Source organism: Microtus oregoni, unplaced genomic scaffold (assembly GCF_018167655.1).
Source record: "Microtus oregoni isolate MIOR12 unplaced genomic scaffold, Mior012 000026F_ref0000081, whole genome shotgun sequence".
In the NCBI taxonomy this organism is placed as follows: domain Eukaryota; kingdom Metazoa; phylum Chordata; class Mammalia; order Rodentia; family Cricetidae; genus Microtus; species Microtus oregoni.
Window position 1 is genome coordinate 33201292 of NW_024543085.1, and position 22918 is coordinate 33224209.

Sequence of the window (22918 nt, forward strand, 5' to 3'; positions counted from 1 at the left end):
ACCAGGTATTGCCTTAGGGTAAACTGAGACTCAGGCCTACCTTCCTGTTGGTCTAAAGAGCCTGTCCTGGAAGGTGTAGGAAGCTGCCCTGGGTTCTACAACAACCTCCTGTTCTGCTTCTATAACCCTGACTGTTTTGCCTGCCAAATACTCCATTTGGAAACTCCCTACCCTTAAGCTATAAAAACCTGATCTTTCTAGAGTCCAAGGCTGTCCTCTTGAATCACGCCTTAAGGAGAGGCAGCTTGTGTATATGAATAAAAAAAGCTTGCTTTAATTGCTTGCTTTGATACTTTTGGCCATTATGGTTTGTGTCAATGGCCTTTATTCTCAAATCTTTGTGATTAGCAGCACGTAAGTTATTTTAGTCATGTGTTTACAAGTTTGTCTCCTACTGTATTCTTCAAGCTTTTTAGAGAAGGGATTTCTCTGTGTAGACCAGGCTGGCCTTGCATTCAGAGATCCATTAGCCTTTTCCTCTAAAGCTTTTGACTGAACACATAATTTCTATTATCTTTATTTAAAAGCCCATTAAGGGAAAGCATTGCCTACAAGGCGAAAAAAATTTACCTCTGGGCTGGAGGCAAGTCATTGTCTTCATCTTTATCATTAATCCAACAGGGCCTGACAATCAAGGCTAAGGAACCCCCACCCCCTAGGAAGACTGGTTCACTTTAATCCTTGCCGAAGAGATAGGAGGAATAAGCCACTCTTTAATGAGATAAGGTACTTCCCTTCGCAAAATTCCTGGGCCCTAGTGCAGTAGTTCCAGATTCCCCAGGAGATTCTCCAGGAGTTCTGACGCAGAAGTGTTCATCTTTCCCTTTTTCTCTTCCGTTTTTCTTTTGGATGTTGGCCTAATACAAGTTCTCTGGTACTCTGGGCTTCCTTACTCATCCTCTAGAGTTCCCCTCCTGGCTTGTAACCATGTGGCTGACCTCTAGGTCAGTTTAACAAAAAAAAAAACGGCATGGCTTTTTCTCTTCCATCTCTCCATCTTCCTCTGGGCAGCTGGGAAGATTTATAGCTTGCCTGCATTGGTTTTTTTTTTTTCTTTTAAACTCTAATAAAAATTTCCTTCAGCTTCCTTTTGAGCCTCTTCTTAAATTCTTTCATTAATGAGACTAAGAATCTCAAGAGGGGACTCTGATTTCCCTAGTAACAGGTGGCAACTCCCATGGGACTCCTCAGAATTTCCGGTAACAAGCGTGGGAGAGTGAAGACATGAAATATAATACTGAAACTCTAAAACTAGAATTGAGCTCTTCCCCCCACTTTGAGACAGGTTTTTTTTTTTTCTTTTCTTTTTTGAGACAGGGTTTCTCTGTGGTTTTGGAGCCTGTCCTGGAACTAGCTCTTGTAGACCAGGCTGGTCTCGAACTCACAGAGATCCGCCTGCCTCTGCCTCCCGAGTGCTGGGCTTAAAGGCGTGTGCCACCACCGTCCGGCTCAAGGCAGGGTTTTACACTGACTATAACCTAGGATGATCTTGAATTTGTAGTAATTCCTCTGTCTCAGCCTCTGAGTATTAGGAGAATAGGTGTGTGTCACCACGTCGGGGGTTTTTATGTAATAGTTCAATATTCACTTAGTTAAGACATTTGCAATTCTTTTATTCAATCCTTGAATTTACTGCTTTTATTAATTTAAGAAGCAACATTAATTTCACCTTTTTCCATCGGGGTAGTTTTTTTAAAATTCCGACGTTTTTGCAATTTCTCTCCCTATACTTCAATCTCATTCATTCTTCAAAGAGACGAATTCAGGGCCACAAAAAATTCAAGCTGCCTGCACGCTCCCCTTTCACACAATGTCTGTGTGCTTGGCTTGCACAACGTGTTTTGGTTCTTTTCTCATTTGCACGTTATTTACTACTCCTTCCTCCTCCCATGACCCTCCCACGATCTACTCTCCTCTCAAGGTTCCTGTCTGGAGTAGTAAGAGCAGTTTTCCAAGCAGTTTCTTAATTAACCAGGCTGGGAGACAAGGTGGAGAGCCCCGCCCCTTAGGCGGGGCCACAGCTGCGGGCCGAACCAGGCGCCTGCTCCGGCTCCTTAACAAACGATCCCTTTACTATCTTCAGAACAGAGACACACACAGCGAGCCAATCAGCGGCCGCGGCCCTCGGCGTCCGGAGCGGGGCTGGCCCCGCCCACTCCCAGCCTCCCGCGGGGGGCCGTCCGAGCCTCGCGGGCTCCCGCAGGCCCCGCCCCCCGGGCAGGCGCGGCGGCCATTGGCTGGCGCGCCGCTGGCTGTCGCCGCGGTTGCTGGGAGAGGGAGGTGGGGGCGGGGCCCGCGGTGGTCCAAGGGGCCCGAGAGAAAGGCTGCTGGGCGCGGGAGGGCGCGCTGGGCGGCTTCGAGCGTCTCGGCGGCGGTTTGCCTGCCGGCCCGCGCGGCGGCGTCGCGGTACGGGAACCGGTCCCCGTTGACAGCTCCGCGCCTTCCGGCCGCGCCACTCGGGTGGCGGCTTCCTCCCTGCGCTCCCTCCGCGAGTCCGCGCGGCCTCTCTTGAGGAGGAGAAGCGGGGAGGCGGCGGAGGTCGTCGGGGGCGGCGGGCGGTGAGCGCGCTCCCGCTTCCCCGGCGGCGGCCGCAGGACAATGGAGGTGGCTGTGGAGAAGGCGGCCGCGGCGGCGGCTCCGACCGGGGGCCCCGCAGCGGCTGCACCGAGCGGGGAGAACGAGGCCGAGAGCCGGCAGGGCCCGGACTCCGAGAACGGCGGCGAGGCAGCCCGGCTCAACCTGTTGGACACTTGCGCCGTGTGCCACCAGAACATCCAGAGCCGAGCGCCCAAGCTGCTGCCCTGCCTGCACTCGTTCTGCCAGCGCTGCCTGCCCGCGCCCCAGCGCTACCTCATGCTGACGGCGCCCGCGCTGGGCTCGGCAGAGACCCCTCCACCCGCGCCCGTCCCCGCCCCCGCCCCGGGCTCCCCGGCCGGTGGTCCTTCGCCATTCGCTACCCAAGGTGAGAGGGGCCCGCGAGGTGGCGGGCGCGACCCGCTGTCTCGCGACTGGGGAGGAGAGAAGAGGGCCCCCGGCTGGCCGAGCGACTTGGCGGTCCCTCACTTTTGAGGCGCTCTGACGACTGCGGCGAGTTTGCAGCTCCCCGCTGCCTCGGCGAAGCTTTGTCCGGGTGCCTATGATCCGGATCAGCTTGTGTCCACCCGGGTTCTGCGAGCACCGGGAGAGGAGGGGGAGGGACGGATGGAGATGAAGTGATGGAGAGTTTCTTTGATGATTGATTGCAGATTGGTGGCCGTTTCGAATCTTGTGCGTTCGGGGCTCCTTTACCTTAATGAGTTTCCTCTCCTCTAGCCCCTCCGTTGGGGGACAAAGGAACCGGGAGAAGGAGTTTTGTTGTCTGCCGCTTTCGGAGATCTTATTTTGAGCGACACTATAAAGGACAGAAAGTAAATAGACTTCCAAAGTGTTTTGTACACTGTAGTTGGAAGTTACTTTCTCTTTTGTGGTGTTACTGAGTAATTAGTTTTTGACAGGTACTTCCCATTGCTTATGTTAACAGGTTTAAAGCATTTAAAGAACAATGTTTTTATTTGTGAGAACGCTTGAAGCTTTTAACTTTTAATACTGCAAATATTTGGGCAGATTGATGTCTTTTAGAAATACGAAGTAACGGGAAAAAAAGAAATCTGTTTCTGTTCGTGGATTTTTGTTTGCTGGTGTGTGTGTGTGTGTGTGTGTGTGTGTGTGTGTTTTGTTTGGCTTTTGTAGCAGCCCAGACTTGTTCACAACTAGCAGTCTTCCCGCCCCAGCCTCTCCAGAGTGAGGAGCATGAGGGGCACAGGCATGAGCCATCACACCTAATGGCTAGTCACTTTTAACATCTGCTTGGGAATAACTGCTTTGAGTTAATAAGTTAAATAATTACACTAGGTCGGGATGCAATTGCGGGCTTGGATTGTTGTCTTAGACTCACTTAGATCTTAGAACAGTCTTTAGTTATAGGAAACTATTTTCTATGGGTCTCTATTGTTATGCGGAGCCCACCAGAGACCACTCAGACATAATCTATAGGCAATTGAAGGCTTTTATATCAGTTGACTGGGACTACACCTAGGTATTCAGGGTGCAAATATAACCTGTGTTCTCAACCTGTGAGTTAAGATCTCCCGCCCTTACTACCCTTTCATAGGGGTCGCATTATAATTTATAACAGTAGCAAACTTAGACTTAGGGAGTAGCTACAAAAGCATTTTGTGGTTGGGGGGTTCCCACAACATGGTGAACGGTATTAGAGAGTTACAGCATTAGGAAGGTTGAGAACCACTGCTTTATAGCGCAAAGAGCTTTTTTTTTTTCTCTCCCTCTCGAGACAGGATTTCTCTGTGTTGCTTTGGAGCCTCTGACTCAGAGATCTGCCTGCCTCAGTCTCCCAAGTGTTGGGCTTAAAGACTGCCCAGCTGAGCAAGCAGCTTTTAAAGGCAAAAACCACATCGTGTTACCTTGCCTGGCAGTTGAGGGGCGTGGGGGGGGGGTAGTACAAACAAGCGGGTTCACAGAAGCTGAGATAAGCAGTTTGCTGGAGGAGGAGCTTTGCACAAGCAGACAGTTTAACAGAAGCCAACATAAGTTAGCTGGGCATCTTGACATCAGGTTCTTAGAAGAGTTTGGTAATTTTCCACAAGATTCTTCAAAAGGAGGCCAAACTCTAGTAAGCCCCAAATGGCCTGAGCAATAATACAAGATTTAGAGGAACCTCTGCATTATCTTGCCCTGTCACCTTCCCTGGTTGGTTCTGTGGGCATGAGTTGAAACAGTGACTTGACCTGTTCTAGCCCGGGCATGGCTGGTTTAAGAGCCAGTAGCTTAACAGTTTATTTTCTGATATATTGGCCATGAAGTTGAGGATGCAGGGTCCCACAGTTAGCTGAATCAGAGTAAGAATCAACAGGCTAATGCTGACAGTAGGGTGGTCATCCTTGGGGACCGGGGACCAGGTAAACAAGGAACTGATAACTATTATCTGATCTGTGTCTCCCTTTAAGGTTTTCCCTGACCACGGCAAGGTTTTCCTAATTATCCCTGATTGGTTGGCACAGAAACTGCAAGCTTCTCCCAAAACCTTGCCATGTTTCATAAAAAAGGTAGATCTGTAGGACTACCTCTGCAAGGGAGGCAACTTGGCTGTCTAGCCTAGAAATAGATTTCTTCAAATGATGTAAGTCTGAGAGTATCTGGGAACTGAGTTCCCTAAAGTTTTGATTCCTGACAATCAAGGCTAAGGTGCCTATGGCAGCTGCACTGGCTGTTCCTGTCCCTACTAGAATTGGAACCTGTTTAACCTTTAACATTGAGACAAGGCCAGGTTGAACTTTCCTCTCATATATGTACAGGATAACATAGACCAGTATATATAGAGTTAGGGGTGTGACTTTTTTTAAAAATATTTATCTATCTATCTATTTATTTATTATGTATACAATATTCTGTCTCTGTGTATGCCTGCAGGCCAGAAGAGGGCACCAGACCCCATTACAGATGGTTGTGAGCCACCATGTGGTTGCTGGGAATTGAACTCAGGACCTTTGGAAGAGCAGGCAATGCTCTTAACCTCTGAGCCATCTCTCCAGCCCCCAGGGGTGTGACTTTTCAGTGAGTTAGAGGAGGCACGTGGAGCAAGTCAGGTAGGGAGCTTCAGGGGTGTGAAAGAATATGCTGTCTTCTGGGCAAATATTGGTTCATTGGGTGTTTGAGCAAGCCTATAGTAAGGTGAAGAATCAGCAAGATTATAACTTGAGGACAATATGCAGGTAGACAGTATGCAAGGACATTGTCCTTGGCAGGGCAACATTAGTAGGGTATGTATAAAATTTGTAATTCCTGAAGGCCTTTTTTCTAGCTAGTCTTCACAACCTGATAGATTCATATTGTTTTAACCCTGGAAGGGACATGAGAGAGCCTTATCCCTGATTTTTCTGAGTTCCCATGTCTATGTTTGGGGCTGATAGGAATAGTGTATCCTGAGTTAGTAAACTGGTCAGTCTGAGGAGTCTTAAGGAGTCTGAGGTCCAAGTGACAGACAGTCCATCTGTCATTGACCTTACTTAGTGGCTCTATTTTTTAGTTTGGAGTGATGACTCCAAGGGATGACACCAGCTACTTGTACTGCAGTTGGATTAGTTTTTATTATTAATTAATTTATTTACTTATTTTGGTTTTTCGAGACAGGGTTTCTCTGTAGCTTTGGAGCCTGTCCTGGAACTAGCTTTTTTTTTTTTTTTTTGGAAATAGCTCTTGTATACCAGGCTGGTCTCGAACTCACAGAGATCCGCCTACCTCTGTCTCCGGGAGTGCTGGGATTAAAGGCGTGCGCCACCACCGCCTGGCTGGACTACAGTTGGAGTGGTGAGGATGGCTGGATAGAGTCTCTTCCATACAGTTTCAGTTTCCAGGGTCCTTTATCCAAACCAAGTCTGGTGGGAACTGGTGGGCAGATTCTTCACAGTCTGGTCAATGACCTGGCAAGTCCCTGCTAAGCCTACCAGTATTTGAGAAGGGAATGATTAGACATTTCTGTTTGGAGAATAGCTCAGGATTTGGGGAAGATGGGAAGTAGTTCCCCAAACGTAATTTCAAAAAGAAGTAATTCCCTTCTAGTAAGGCGTACAGTGGGCCCTGAGCAGGGCAAAGGGAGGATCACCCGTTTCCAGGATCAGTTTAGTCGGAGTCTCTTTAAGAGTTTTGTTCATTCTTTCTGCCTGACCTGAGCGCTAACCTATATTCACAATACAATTTCCAATTAATACCTTTCTCAGAATTTCAGACTCTTTGGCAAGGTTATTGCTGGACCCCCAAAGCTAGGGGCAGTTCAACCTAGGATATATTTTTTGAAGAAGTTTCTTAGTAACTATTGGAGCACTCTCTGTTTGGGTAGGGTGGGCCATCTTGAGAAGGTGTCTACAGACACCAGCAAATATTTATAGCCAAAATAAGTCCAACTCCAAATGTTCCCCAGACTCATTTCCTCAAGCCTGGATCCTCTGTGGGATCTTCTCCTGTTGCGGTTTGCCTGAGTACAAGTGGCACATCTAAAGTGGTGTATTTAATTAAACTTTCAAATTGGGAACACAATCCCTGGGTCTGAGGAATTCAACAGTTTTCGTGACTCCTAGGTGGGTGGCTTGGTGGAGGTCCATAACCCATCACCTTCCCAAACTCATGGGAAGGATGGATCTGCCATTCAGCAACACCTACCATCCTTTATCCTGTATGGCTAGTTCTTGTTTTCAGAGTCAGTCTCTGCTGGTGTGCATTATGAGTGGTCTCATAAGCTGGGCTCTGGCAGGACATCTAAGACCTGGAGAGGCCCTAATGCTTCGAGGGCTACTTCCTGGGCAGCCAAGTCAGCTGCTCTATTATCTCTGGTTTCTGTGGAATCTCCTTTGTGCTGTCCTTTGCAATGGACAGTGGCTACCCTCTTGGGTAACTAGATAGCTTCTAATAGGGCTAAGATTTCTTCTCTGTTTTTGGTTACTTTTTCTGATGAAAAAGTTCTCTTTTCCCTGGGCCATGGTGAAAGCATATTGCCTGTCAGTGTGTATGGTGACAGCATAGTCTTTCCCCCAGTAGAATGCTTGGGTCAAAAATATAAGCTCAGCTTGTTGAGCTGAGGTTCTCCTACTTAAAGATTGTGCCTAGATAGTCTTGTCTTGGGTCACTACACTACTGCTACTCCTCCATACCTGATATCATCTTGAAGGAAACTGCTCCCATCTGGTGTCACCAATGGGACATTAGTCAGATCAGGCCTGACAGACTAGATTAAGTTTGTCACAGTCTATCACTTCAAGACAGTCATGCAGAGGTTCTGTCCAGTCATCATCCCACAGGAGACTGAGTCGAGGGCTGACATGCAGGGTTGATCCAGAAGCAGGACTTTGTATTGGGTCCCCTCACGCCACTCCAGGCATTAGATATCTTTTGGGTTCCCCAAGAGGGCATCAATAGAATTTGGGGTTGCCAGGAACAGTTCCTGCCCTAAGTAAAGTTAATTTGTCAGCTGCTTTTACCAGCAGGGTGGTGGCAACTATATCTCTTTTTTTATTTTTTATTTTTTTTTATTTTTTGGTTTTTCGAGACAGGGTTTCTCTGTGGTTTTGGAGCCTGTCCTGGAACTAGCTCTTGTAGACCAGGCTGGTCTCGAACTCAAAGAGATCCGCCTGCCTCTGCCTCCCGAGTGCTGGGATTAAAGGCGTGCGCCACCACCGCCCGGCGGCAACTATATCTCTTATACATGCTGGTCATCCAGCGGCAACTGGATCAAGTCTCTTGGACAAATAGGCCACCAGTCTTTTCCAGGGTCCCAGAGTTTTCATGAGGTCCCCTTTGGGAATGCCTCCAGCTCCATCCACATCCACAAGTAGAAGGGCTTAGTAAACATCTGGAAGGGCCAGGGACCTTTTTCAAGACTTCAAGAAGGCCCTCTGTTTAGTCTCAGTTCATTCCAAAAGTTTTGTGCCTCTTGTGCTGACATAAAAGGACTTGGTTATCTCAGCAAATCCATTTTCGTAACCTGTAATACCCAATTCCCCTAGGAATTCCTGTACTTGTTTTCTCGATATGGGAGCAAGGATTTGCAGGATGGCTGAAATACATTGTAAGACAGCAAATGCTTTCCTTCCTCTAGGTTGTAGCCTAGTTAGTTATACGACCTGAGGGATACACAGCTGAACCTTCTTGGTTGAGACTCTGTACCCTAGGGCTTGGAGGGATTCTAAAGGCCTTCTGTTGCCTGTCTACATTCCTCCTCAATGGCCAAAGATATGAGGAGGTCATCTATACACTGGAGTATACACTGCTTTATGGATATTTTTGTCTAAATTCCATTCTTGGAGCTTCATCAAACAATGTTGGTGAGTTTTTTAATCCTTTCTCCTGGTCTGTTTCCTCTCATCTGTTTCTCTAAGGGCAGCCATCACCACATGGGAGAGCTTATTTTCCTATCTTTGAAAAGTTGACATCTGTTCATCCCTTCAAATCCCTTTGTCTTAGTTAGGATTTCTGTTGCCGTGAAGAGACACCATCACAGCAACTCTTATAAAAGAAAACATTTAATTGAGGTGGCAGCTTACAGTTCAAAGGCTCAGTCGATTATCATCATGGTGGGGAGCATCAGCAGACATTGTACTGGCTACATCTTGCTCAGAAGGCAACAAGATTCAGACACTGAGCAGTATCTTGAGCATATGAAACCTCTGCAGTGACACACTTCAGCCAAAAAGGCCACACCTACTCCAACAAAGCCTCACCTTCTAATATTGCCACTCCCTATGGGCCTATGGGGGCCAATTACATTTATACTATCACACCCTCTAATTTCTGCAACTTCCTTCTTATTTGGGAACAATTGCATGACAACAGTAATATTAGTGGCTCACCAGTTATCTGGGGCATCCAGGTTTATGGAGGTAAACAACCTCTATGCCTCACAGGGCCTTTCCAGTAACTCAGCAGGCAATTTTGTCATCAGATTCTTGAGTATCCTGACTTACCTTGGATAAGTTGGTAGGTTTTATGGCTGCCACTTTTAATCCTCACAATGATGTTTGGCAAGAAGTTTCCAGTACCTCCTTACCTTCATTGGTATTAGAGTCCCAACTGAGTCCAGTTGATGGGACGGTTCACAAAGTAGAAGGTTCTCTACTTTGGGAAGTGTCCTGTTACGCCTAAATTATGGACCCCCAAATGAATTCACAGAGCCTGGTTTCCAGTGCAAGTTCCATGAGGGTCTTTAACGTAAAAACTTGAGTTAGAATCACCCCTTTTCAGCACCCCAGCATAGTATGGCCATGAACCTGGGGAAGAGAGAACTTTTAAAGGGGAAACGCCATAATCAGGGGAGTTCATGTCCTATCATCTTGGGATTGGGTAAGTAGGGCATAGGATAAGGTAGTTTCTGAAGCCATTGGTCAGTTTTGGGACGTAAAACACTAACAGCTATAAATTACTGGCAAGGTATCTTCAAGGACAGGATGTCTCCTAGGAACATCTGGACCTCATTAAATTTTATGACTCTGCTCCTTAATTGGTGATTTCTTAGGGTATTCCTTCAATATCCGCTATTGCAGCATATTTCTAGAGCTGAGATCAGCCCCTCTCCCCTGCTCATTATATAGCCTAAGATGAAACCCCTTCTTTAAAATGGAGTTTGCAAAGTCCATTTTTACAGTACATCTACCCAGCCCCAGAACCTACTGCTTTTCAGCCAGATTTGGGTATCCTTGGCTATAGTCAGGGTAGCCAGGAGGTCCTGGCAATTACCCCAAGTCATCTTGTGTGTATAAAGTCTCCGACAGACTGATGAAGTCCTGTCCTAAAAGGGAGGGTTTTGGGTCTTCTTGATTATATAAATCACTGGTGGAGAAAGGGACCACTTCACTTCCCTCAAGGGGAGAGCAGATAATGGCCTCACAGCCTCAGACAAAGCCTGTCTGGCCTCCCCATAGCCAGAGGCACTCAGTGTGTAAGCAGGAGAGAAAGCATCAACCTCCTGGCCTCTCCTCCACAGAGAACCATTTTCTGTAGCCCCTTTCACATTTCTCATTGGTCCAGTCAGAACATCTGAAGAGATGGACCAGGCATAAATTAGCTGGGGCATCTTGGTCTCAAGTTCCTAGAATTGAGTTTAGTAATTTTCCACTGGGCTTTCTGCCAAGGAGGTCAAATTCTAGTCAAACCTAAAATGGCTTCTGCAAAGTTACTAAATGGAGGAACCTCTGCACACCCTTACCGTCTCACAGAATACTCAAGTTTATGCTATTGTTATTCATAATAAACTGCCCATTTGTCTGATCCTTGAGTTACTTGCCCTTGCTCGCCATCTGTGAAAGAAACTTGGGCTACTTTATTAGGTTGCAGGTAAGGTGGAATATCCGATCATTCATTGTAATTTGTTTCAAAGAGGCTTCTTTACTGGAAAGGTAGTAAAGTATAACTTAAATCTTATTCTTCTGTTTGTTTTTCGAGACAGGGTGTCTCTGTGTAGTCCTGGCTGTATTAGAACTCATTTTATAGACCAGGCTGGCCTTGAACTCATGAGAGAGCCGCCTGCCTCTGCTTCCTGAGTGCTGGAATTAAAGGCATGCACCAACACTATCTGGAAAATCTTATTTCTTGCTTGTTTTTGAGATACGACTCACTATGTAAACCCTGACTGGCCTCTGCCTTCTGAGTGTTGGTTTCAAAGGCATGGCATGCTCTATCAGGCCCAGATAAGTCTTAGTTCTTAAGTTCTATGTGTATGTAATACTTATGCTGGGGAATAAGCCTTGTGAATAAAATCACACATTACCATGAAGCCACCAGTTCTTAATTCTTAGGCACATTTTAAGGTTTCTTTTTATTCTCCCTCCCCCGTGTTCTTCTTAATGTGTGTTTTGCTTGTATGTATGTATGTATAACGTGTGCGTGGTCTACAGAGTGAGTTTCAGGACAGCCAGAATTGTTATCACAGAGAAACCATGTCAGAAACAAACAAGTGAAAAGAAAAGGAAACGTTTAAATAAAAATATGTTTTTATACTAAGGAAAAGACAAAATGAACCCCTGTGTAAAGGGTTAAGGTTACTTATTATTTAAAGTAAGTTTTTTCTAGCCCAGGCTGCCCTTGATTGGATCTGTAGTGATTGATCTTCCTGCCCCAGACTCACAACTGCTAGCTAGGATTACAGCTGTGAACCACAATATCTAGCTATTAAAGATTTTGTTAGTTTTAACATTTTGTGTTCTTGCATCTCCCGTGACTTACATTTGGAAGTTTTCCCCTCCCATTATGTAGTCTCAGGAGGATTGAGATCCCTCATAACCAGGCTTGGCGCCAAGCACCTTTCCTACTCAGCCATCTTACCAGCCCAAGGGTTTTTTTGTTGTTACCTGCCTCTAATCCCTGTCAGTCTCCCTTCTTTTCTACAAGTCTCTTTCCCATGTTTATGACTTTCTGTATTGTTTTGTAACCCATTGGATTTAACCAAGGAACATCTTTGTGGCCATGGGTTTGTGGGCTCACTAGTAAGTACGCAACTGAAGATAACTTTCCATTTCTAGAATTGTCAGTAGTCAATAGTAGCAGAAAGCGTAGGGGTTCCTGGGTTCCTCTCTCATTCGTGGTTGGCTGTTGATAGGTCTAGTCCCGTACCTGTAACTACAGCTGCTGTTAGTTTCTGGCCATGTCTATGCATTTTGCAGGATTTCTGTTTTCTAACTCTTGAATTTTTCCACCCTTTTTCCTTGGTGTTCTTTAAAGTTTAGAGTGGGTGATATAAATGTCTTGTTTAGGGCTGAACCCTTGCCCATCATTTATACTTATATTCTTCTGCAGCTCTGAGTCTTTATGCACTATGGTTCACTGCGGTCTTCTTTGATTAAGACTAAGTAGCACTTGTTTCTATAGATAGGATATAAGGAGCCACTTTTACACTATGGCTATTTACTAACCAAGAATAGTAAGTGCTCCATACTTCTTTGGGTTTATGATTTACCCAAGTATGGGTGGTTTTGGTTTTGTTTTGAGATGGAGTCTTACTCTATAAACTTGCCTGGTCTTGAACATACAGAGATCCACCTGCCTTGGCTTCCCAAGTGCTGGGAGTAAATACATGTGGTATCACACCTAACAAGGATGAATTTTTATTTATTTATTTATTTATTGTTTTTTTCGAGACAGGGTTTCTCTGTGGCTTTGGAGCCTGTCCTGGAACTAGCTCTGTAGACCAGGCTGGTCTCGAACTCACAGAGATCCGCCTGCCTCTGCCTCCCGAGTGCTGGGATTAAAGGCGTGCGCCACCACCGCCCGGCAAGGATGAATTTTTAGTAGGCTTCCAGTATTAGGAGGCATAGATTCCATCTTAAGGGATATGCCTCAAATCCTAACAGAAGGCAGTTGGTTACCCTTAGAACAGTCATGCCACGATTGCAATTGGGCATTTTTCCAGGCAAATTAATATTGTAGTTTGTAGAGTTCACAGCTCAGTGAGACTCTTAATCTCCCCCACCCCCACCCCAACAGCCTTTAGAGCACTTTCTGGTACTTGAAAGCCTAGACAGAAAGGGAGGAAGTTTCTAGCTCAATTCCAGCTTGATTTTTCTTATGTCTTGGAACTCAAGTGTGTGGTGTCATCAGTAGTAGAGGTTTTGTTGTTGCTGTGTTGCCTCCCTTTTATTTATTTATGTATTTATATATTTGGAGACAGGGTCTCTACGTAGCTCTGGCTACCCTGGAACTCACAGAGATCCACCTACCTCTGCCTCCCAAATTGCTGGGATTAAAAGCATATACCACCAAAGCTGGCCTAGCATTATTATCTACAGCTGGTGTGCAACCTAGAGGAACAGCAAGAGCATATATTTGGGGAGGATTTCTATATGAGTGTGTCTCTTTGTGGGTGTGTGTCTAAGAGTACAATGCTTGCAGAGGCTAGAAGAAGGTATTGGATCCTTCAAACTAGAATTACAAATGACAATGATCTGTCCAGTAAGGGTGCTAAGAGTCAAATTATTGTCCATTTGGCCCTCTTTGGCAAAAATAGCAGAGCCATCTCAAAACCCTAGGACTGAGATTTTTATTTAGTGATGATTGCTTCTAGAACCAGCATTGTGTGGCCATGTAGGTTCTCTTCTTTCAAACTCTTACTTAAAAATATTTTTTTTTTGCATGGTTGTTTTTTTGTCTTTCATGCTTGATGCCGTTGGAGGCCCTAAGAGGATAATTATGCACTCTATGCATACAGTGACCACTGAGGCCAGAAGAAGGTCAAGAACCCCCAGAACTGGTGTTCTAGAACTTAGTGAGTCCTTCATATGCTTGAAATAAGGTTTACTTCATTAACATTATTTTTCTCACGAATTTCTAAGTATAAGTGTCATGCATCAAATAATATCTATTGTCACAATTTTCTGTCCCACCAGCAGCTCCCAGATAAACATACCAAGGCTTATATTAATTATAAATGTTTGACATTATCTCAGGCTAATTATTAACTAGCTCTTACATTAAGTTAACCCATATTCTATATTTATGCTCTGCCACATGGCGGTATCTTTAGCATGGCACATTCATCTCCTGCTACCTCTGCATCTGGCTGGTAACTCCAGACTCTGCTCTTCCTCTTCCCAGCATTCTCAGGATCAGCCTAACTTGATTCTGTTCAGCTACTGACCTGTCGCCTTCTTTATTAACCAATAAGAGTGATTCATATTAACAGTGTATAGAAGGATTAATCCACAACATTTCCCCCTTTTTGTCCAATTAAAAAGAAAGGTTTAACTTTTCAACAAAACAATTAAGGAATTACAGTTACAATATCCAGTCTATTTGCATATGGCAAAATTAGAGAAATTATTCTTATTAATCTAGCTTAGTGAGTCTAAAGTTTTATACCTAATTTACTTTTTTATTATAACTAAGGAAAATTATAAGTTTTACTATTTAGTATTTAACTCCATCAAAGACCCCAGAAGGATGAAATGTTACCTAATCTTATTATTCTTTATCAATATAACATCAGAAGTCAGATATCAGAGTGAAACTGTGAAAGATCAGAGAAGCAGGGGAGCAGCCACCAGTGACTTCCTAACTCTTCCATTCCTTCCTTCAAAAAGGCTGAGATCTTCTTTCAGCCCTACCTTACTACTTCCTGTTTCCTATCTGCCTACAGTCCTCCAGACCGCTGTGGTTAATTTTGGTTGGCTAGTAAGTGGCTCCACCCTCTGACTCCAAGCTAGCTTTGTCAGAATACTATCAAAAGCATTCTTAGTTTGGCTCATCTAATCTTGTCCTGTTCAGCTATTGGCCAGTCAGCTTCTTTAGTAACCAATGAGAGTAATATATATTCACAGTATACAAAAGAATTATTCCACAGCTCAGGCTGGTCTCAGATTCTTTATCTTCTACCTCCCAAGTGCTGACATAAGACTGTGCCACACTTCAGACTCATAGTTTTACTAAGTAAAACATAAAACCACCAACAGTAGGGACTAGAGAGAGATGGTTCAGTGGTTAAGAGTGCTGGCTACTCTTTTTGTGGGACCTGAGTTCAATTCCCAGGACCCATAAGGCAGTTCATAGAAGTCTTTAACTTTAGCTCCAGGGGATCTCATGACACCTTCTGGCCTCTGCAGACAACTGTGTGCATGTGTACATAAATATATGCATCCAGAACACCCATGCACATAAAATATTTTTTTTAAAAAAAGTATCAACAATAGAAGTTAGACAGTTATATTTATCACTAAACTAACATTATAATCACTTCTCTAGAACCCTCATCTAAATTGCTTTTCTAAGGGTACTTTTAAAAAGGAAACAGGGATGAATGACCACAAAAGAACAAGATAACCACCACAGTCTTGACTGTCCTTTTGTTGTGTTTGAGACAGGGTCTCTCTGTAGGTTAAACTTGTGGTAGTCATTCTGCTCTGCCTCCCAAGTGCTAGGGTCACAAGTGAGCCATACCTGGTTCACTGTAATTTTCTTAGTATCCATTTGTTTTATGTAAAAAAAGAGTTAAGAGTTTAGTTTTTCTCTGGAATATTAGATTGGAAAACTAAAACCATGGAGAAATGCTGACATGTTGGTGACATGCTATCCAGCCCACCAGAATAGTAAACTATTAAGAGCTACTTCTAAAGAATAAAAAGCATGCTTTTGACAGGGGTCAGACTATTTGTCTAGGAAGAGAAAAATACAAAAATTTAATCCATGTTTGTTAAGTTTTGCTAATTTTGTTTTGAAAATTTTGTATTCATTTAAAAAATATGTGTATATGTGTATCTGTGAATGTGTAGCGTGTGTGAGTACCTGTAGAGGCCAGAAGAGGCTGTCAGATCCCTTGGAGCTGTAGTTACAAGCAGTTGTGAGTTGCTGATGGGTGCTAGGAACCAATCTTTAAAGGAGTAGCAGGCCCTCTTAACTGATGAGGCATCTATCTCTCCAGTCCCATCAGTGTTCTCCCACCTCTAAGACTTTTAATTTTGCAGTGTTGAGAGAGTAGCCCAGTCTCTCTTGAATGCTAGGCTAGCATTCTACTACTGAGCTGTGCTGGAACCCTCCCAATTTTGTTAACTGACAATTTACAATATAGACACAGTTGGGGAGTTGATCTATTAACTAATGTTAGTTCCTTGGAGTTGAGTCATTATAGTGATGTGATTTTTATGTTTTATAAATAAAGCTTGCCTGAAGATAATAAAACTAAGCCCCTAGAGGCCTGGCAATGGTGTTACATGCCTTTAACCCCAGCCCTAGAGAGGAATATAAGACCTGGATGAGACAGGACCTTGCTCTCTTTCAGTCTGAGGATTTCTTAGAGGTAAGAGCTCTCTAGTGGCTTGACTGCTTTGCTTTTCTGATCTTCAGGTTGAACCCCAATATTTGTCTCTGTATTTTTATTACTTGTGCTACAGAGTCATAGCAGAATCCCCCCCCACACACACACCCAAGTGCTTTGGCTTTTTATTTTGATCATGTTTTTTTACCTCCTAAACTCCACCCAGATCCCACCTTCCTACCCAACCAACTGTATGTTCTTTCTTTCTCTTTCAAAGCACAATAAAAACCAAAACATCAAACAAATTAAAAATAAAAGTCATGTACAACAACAAAGAATACAAAAATGAAGCAAAAAGTCCATAAAAAAATAAGAATATTAACAACAAAAACATGGAGTTCATGTTGTGTTGGCCAGTTACTCCTGGGCATGCTTGATATACCCAGGGATGTTCCATTGGAGAAAACTGATTTTTCCCTTTGCCAGCAGATACCAGTTGTAAATAGCTTCTTGTTTAAAGTGGGATCCCATCTTACTTGACCCTGTAAAGGTTTTGTGGGTGCTGCCACAGTCACTGAGTTCATATGTGCATCAGTCCTGTTGTGTATAGATGACACTTGGAGTCATCTGTCACCTCTGGCACTTACAATCTTTCAGCTTTTACAGTCTCTTCTCCTGCATAGATCCCTGAGCCTTGAGGAGAAGGATTTGATGAAGTCATTCCGTTTAGGACTGAGGGATTCAAAGTCACTTTCTGTACGTTGTCCAGTTTAGTACTCTGTGTTAATCCCCATAGATTACAAGAAGCCTTTCTGATGTGGGTTGAAGGAGGTACTGATTTATGAGTATAGCAGTATATCATTAGGAGTCATTTTAATTGTTGTGTTCCTTTAGCAGAATAGTAGTACTAGGCCTTCCCCTAGGCACATGACCTATCTAGATTCATATTCCTGATCACTTTAGCTATATTGGGTATGAATTCTACCTCGTGGAATGGGATTTAAATACAATCAAAAAGTATTTAACGTTGGTTTCTGTCATAACATAGGTGTCATATTACAACAGTATATATATTGTGGATAGGTCATTCTTATAGGTTAAATGGTTTGTAGCTGGATGATATTAATGATCAATGACCTTTCTCCTCTGTTTCCATTCAGAGTGCCAAGACCAGGAATGCTAGTCAGTAGGGATGAAATATCTAGTTAGACACCTGCTAGATTTTTCCATGTTCAATGACATAAGTTAAGTGTTGTTTTCAGCTAGAGGCCTTACCATCAGGTTGTAGAGAGGAACCAAACCTTGGCAAGAGCAAGTGATGCTTAGGCTGAGGGGTTGTTCCATGGGACGCCTTTGGCCAATGATTTGGCACCATGTAACCCATTCCTGACACTGGAGATTTCACTTGGCATTTTGGGACATTTTGATGTATCTTGTTGGAGCATTCTCTCCCCTATTATTTGGTGATTTCACTTAGATTTCTTACATATATGTATATATTTTCAGAAGCTTCTATAGCAGTGTTTCTCACCCTTCCTTTTACTTAGACACTTTAATAAAGTTCCTCATCTTGTGGTGACCCCCCCAACCATAAAATTATTTTCCTTGCTACTTCAGAATTGTAATTTTGCTACTGTTATGAATTATAATGTAAATATCTGTTTTGCAATAGTCTTAGGTGATCCCTGTGAAAGAGTGGTTCAACCCCCCAAAGGGGTCGCAACCCACAGGTTGAAACCACTATTCTATAATAGTAGGTTTCCATATGATTTTTCTGATATTAGTTGTTTCTCTCTGTAGTCCCTCTTTCATCCTTCTCCCATCTCCCTCCCTATTTAATCCTATTCCAGTTTCCCCTTTACCTTTCCATAACACTTCATTTTATTTTCTCCTTCTTCTGGTGATCCTTTCCTCCCTCCTTGGTCCTTTACTTAAGTCCCTCAGCTTGGTGGTTATTCAGATTGTAGCACACGTATTGAAAGCGTAAAAGCTGATATTCACATATAAGTGAAAACAGATTGGTCTTTTGGGGTCTGAGTTACTTCATGAGGTCACTTTATTAATTTTTCCTAATGCCTGTGCTAATGGTGTTCTGTGCAGAAAGTCCTTTCTGTGCCAATGAGTTTAAGACCATTTCCCACTCTCTTTTCTTTCAGAGTCAGTGTATCTGGCCTTATGTTGAGGTGTTTGATCCATTTGGACTTGAGTTCTATGCAGGGTGGTGATAAGTATGGATCTATTTCGATTATTCTACCTGAAGCCAACCAGTTTACCAGTGTCATTTGCTGAAGATGCTGTCCTTTTCCAGTATGTCTTTCAGGCTTCTTAATCAAAATTCAGGTGTTCATAAGTGTGTGGACTCTTGTTTACGTCTTCAGTTTGATTACCGTGTCTGTCTTTATGCCAGTACCATGCAGTTTTTATTGTTATAGCTCTATGGTACAATTCATCTCTCCAACTCCAGCTCCCTCTGTTCATTTTTCTTTTCTTTCTTTTCTCTCTTCACTCTTCTCTTCTCCCCCTTCCCCCCACTTCTTTTTTTGGCAGAGTCTTTATGTAGCCATGGCTGTCTTGGAATTAGCTGTAGAGCGGACTGGCCTGACTCATAGAAGATCTGCTAGCCTCTGCCTTCTGAGTGCTGGTATAAAGACATGTACATCATACCCAGCAGTTGATTTTCTTAATTAGTAGCATTTAAAGAGGTAAAGTTTAAAATTTCTTTAGTGATTAGTGATATTTGGGTCCCACCTGATTTTTTTTTCTTTTTAGAGTATTACTTTGGCACTATTTTTGGTTTTTTGTTTGTTCGTTTTTTGTTTTTGTTTTTTTGTAGTCCATACTAGCCTAGAATTAACAGTGTAGCCAGAAATGTTCTCCAGCTCTCTATGTAGCCATGGATGGCCTTAAACTATTAATCTCTTGTCTCCTGAGTGCAGGGATTGATATATGAACTAACATATAGGTGCTGCTCTTCTGAGCCATCTCTCCAGCCTCCAGCTCAGGGTTTTTGGAGGTCTTTGTTACTGTTTTTGAGATCTTGTCTTGGGCTCTTTCCCTTCAGCACCCTCTATCCTCTCCCTGTGCCTGGGGTTACAGTTACCACCTGGATTTCTGATCACCACCCCCCACTCCCACCCCCATCCCACCTCTGTCTGGGATTACAGTCACGACACCTGGGTTTGGTTTGGTTTGGTTTGGGTTTTGCTTGTTTTTTCTCCAAACACATGCGTATTAAGGCAAATGTTATTACCTGAGTTAAATTCCTCTCTGGCCCTGCATTTTTGATATACACTAAAAAGTAGTCTTCAGATGAGATGGGGAATCATAGTGTATAGTAAAAACAACAACAATGGATATATTGAGGTGAGGGAAAAAATAGAACTTTTTATTAGAAATTAACTTTGGACATAATGATTGAAGGGCTAGGAGTTGAACTCAGTGGTAGGACACTTGCTGTGCACAGCCCTGAGTTTGGCCTTTAGTACTTTAGGTATGTGATACTTCTCAGTTGTAGGGAGCAGTTGAGGCTGCCACAACCTCTATTGGTAGTTTTGTGTAGTTTAGGGAAAAAAAAATAACTGTCATAATGTTTGACTTATCAAACACTACAGTTGTCCTGAAGTTACAGGTCTTTATATATTATAATCTCTATTTTTGTTTTGTTTGGTTAGTTTGCTTTACCAAACTCCCAAATTATCATTTATACGTGTTTTGGGTAAATAGATTTATGGAACTTGATAATTGTTTTTAAATAAAACGATTTAAGGTTGTGGTTTACCATTTCTAAGCCTCTGTCATAAAACATGTAGTCTCACTTCATGGGAAGTCCTATATGGAGGTTGCTTACAAAAGCCCATCAGTTTTAGCAGCCTTGCATGGTACATTGCATGGTACAGAACACATGGAAAGTGATTGTGGCAGGAAGTGATGGTGCATGCGGTTTGTTTTCCTGGCAATTTTGAGGCTAAAACTAGAGAATGAGTTCAAGACCACCCTGAACCTTTTTGTTTGTTTGTTTGTTTGTTTGTTCCTTCCTCCCCCCAGAGAAAAAGTGAAGCAAGTACATAAGGAGTTCTTCCATTTGATCTGTACTCAAGGTTGAGCTGAACCAGTTTGGGATATTACAGAAGCAGAGCCCAGAGAAATCAGGGCTGCTCATAGTAGATGACAGCCTGGTGTTCCTGGGAATTAAATACAGAATTAGCTGACAAGGAGATATGTGCTCTATAGAAAGCTATAACCATTTTGTGAGTAACTCTGGCTATCCTAGAATTGTTCTGTATATTAAGCTGACCTTGAACTCAGAGATCTGCCTGCCTCTGCTGCTTTCCAAGTGCTGGGATTAAAGGCATCCAATACAACTAATTCCTACCTGCTATCTGTAGTATCAGCTATATGGAATTGATAAGTTTGTTTTTCTACCACCCTTGATTTCTTTCAGTCCTTGAGGCCTTATCCCAGCTATGATAATGATAATATTTGTCTAGGCAGAGCAGCATTAGAGTGACATAGCAGGTACCTCATAGGCACTTTAGCAGTTCACTGTAAGCTTAGGAGCAGTGACCAAAGGGGGGGATGGGATCAAGAATTTGAAAACTAGCAAGTTTCTTTGTTTGGGAACCACACTTTAAGTGCATTTGGTGGCTTGGAATTAGTAAGAAGCTATCATTGTTAACGTGACATTTAAAAATGTTATCTCTTGGGAGCTTGAGCGATGACTCAGTGGTCAAAGTCATTGCTGTTCCTGCAAAGGACTGAGGTTCCTGGCACCCAAATTGGATAGCCCAACTGCATGTATGTAGCTGATGCCCTCTTTTGGCCATCTTGGGTACATATAAGCATGTGGTGCACATACAAACCACAGAAACACATTAAAAAAATAAGATTTTAAGAGATCTCAAAGATTTTATCCTTTTAAATATTTTTATGTTTATGTAATTTGTTATGTACCAGATATACTAGTACTATAATAGGTACATATTAAACATAGGATATATATACAAATTGTTATACCTAGTTTGTTGTGCACCACAAGGAAGGAGAGAGACAATGCTGTTTCTCCTGACAGTGCCAAGTAGGGGCAAAATCAGGGTTTATAAGCACACACACACACAAAAAAAAATCACAAACAATTTGTTCCACATTATAGCTATAATTTTCACCAATCAAATCAAAGATTAGGGACTTTCCTTGTGTGTTCCATCATTATCAACTAACATACAATGCAAGCCTTTCAGTCCAACCAATCAGATTTATTTGTTCTTTCTGTTGTTAGGAACAGCCATGATGTTTCTAGAAAACTAAAGATGCATAATGGCTATTTCTATGGTTTAGGGGAGGAGGTTGGTCAGCCACTGGAAAGTTCCCAGCTCCCCTGGGGTTTGGGAACCTGAGCTTTATTTCACTCTACAGGTAAAATGGAGTCTGAAGTCAAAATGGCAGTACTTAGGACAAAATGCTTTTGCCTGCTTCTTAAAATACTTTTTTTTAAATGGCATAAATCATAAACATAAACCAAATTACCTCACTTTCTTTTTTTTTACATAGTTTTAAAAAATTTTTCAAATGGGGGCTGGAGAGATGGCTCAGTGGTTAAGAGCACTTCCAGGGGTCCTGAGTTCAAATCCCAGCAACCACATGGTGGCTCACAACCATCTTTAATGAGATCTGGCGCCCTCCTCTGGCATGCGGGCATACATGGAGGCAGAATGTTATATACATAATAAAGAAATAAATCTTTAAAAAAAAAGGTTTATAAAAAAAATCAGGCTGGGGGACAGCTAAACAACAAAAAAAATTTCAAATGCTTATCCTCCTGTTGATTTGTATTTTCTTGAGCCCTGGGGATCTTATGTTTGGTGGCAATTGCTGATTTCAGCAGCTCCCACCTATCCTCCTGATTTCTTCTCATATTACCAGGAAGAGACCATGAGATTCCTAGAGTCTATATCTCTATACAGGTATATGTTCTTTATATATTTCCTTCCTACTGTAGATTTCATTGTCATGTGACTTCTTTTTTTTCCTCTTTTCGTTGAAAGTAGTTTTTTTTTCCTCACATAGTATGACTTGATTACAGTGTCCTCTCCCTTACTCCTCCCAGTTCTTCTCCCCACCCCCACCCCCCCAATCTGGGTCCACCCCTTTTATTAGAAAACAGGCTTCTAAGGGATAATAAAATAAGAAAATCAAAAACTTCAGAATAAGACAAAGCAAACAGAAGACAAAGAGCCCAAGAAAAGTCAGAAGAAACAGATAGAGACAGAGAGACCCCTCATTCAAACACTTAAGAATCCCATAAAAACACTAAACTGGAAGCCATAATATTATACTCAGAGGATCTATAGAGTAAAAAGAGAGAAGAAAAAAAACATAAATAAAATAAGATAAAATTTAAAAAGGCCAGTTTAAAGGCCACACCTTTAATTCCAGCACTTGGGAGGCAGAGGTGAGTCTGATCTACAGAGTGAGTTCCAGAATAGCTAGGGGCTACACAGAAACACTGCCTCCGTAAATGGATGGATGGATGGATGGGTGGATACACGGACAGAAGGAAGGAAAGAAGGAAGGTAAAGTAAAAGCCCTGGCAGGACATTATGAGGCAAGGAACCGCCAAAGATGCTGTTAGTTAATTTTCTG

The 22918-nt window shown here is 43.1% G+C and overlaps 1 protein-coding gene across 4 annotated transcripts in view; it reads left to right on the plus strand.

The window, feature by feature from the left end:
- The first annotated feature begins 2270 nt into the window (after positions 1–2270).
- Positions 2271–22918, plus strand: part of Trim24 (tripartite motif containing 24) — a 108652-nt gene continuing 88004 nt past the window's right edge. For 3 of the 4 annotated variants that reach the window (XM_041675498.1, XM_041675499.1, XM_041675500.1), the window contains exon 1: positions 2273–2962. In XM_041675498.1, coding sequence (XP_041531432.1) covers positions 2599–2962 — 364 coding nt within the window. In that variant the 5' untranslated portion in view covers positions 2273–2598. Of the gene's footprint in view, positions 2963–22918 lie in introns of all 4 variants that reach the window. The other variant, XM_041675501.1, reaches the window with a different exon arrangement.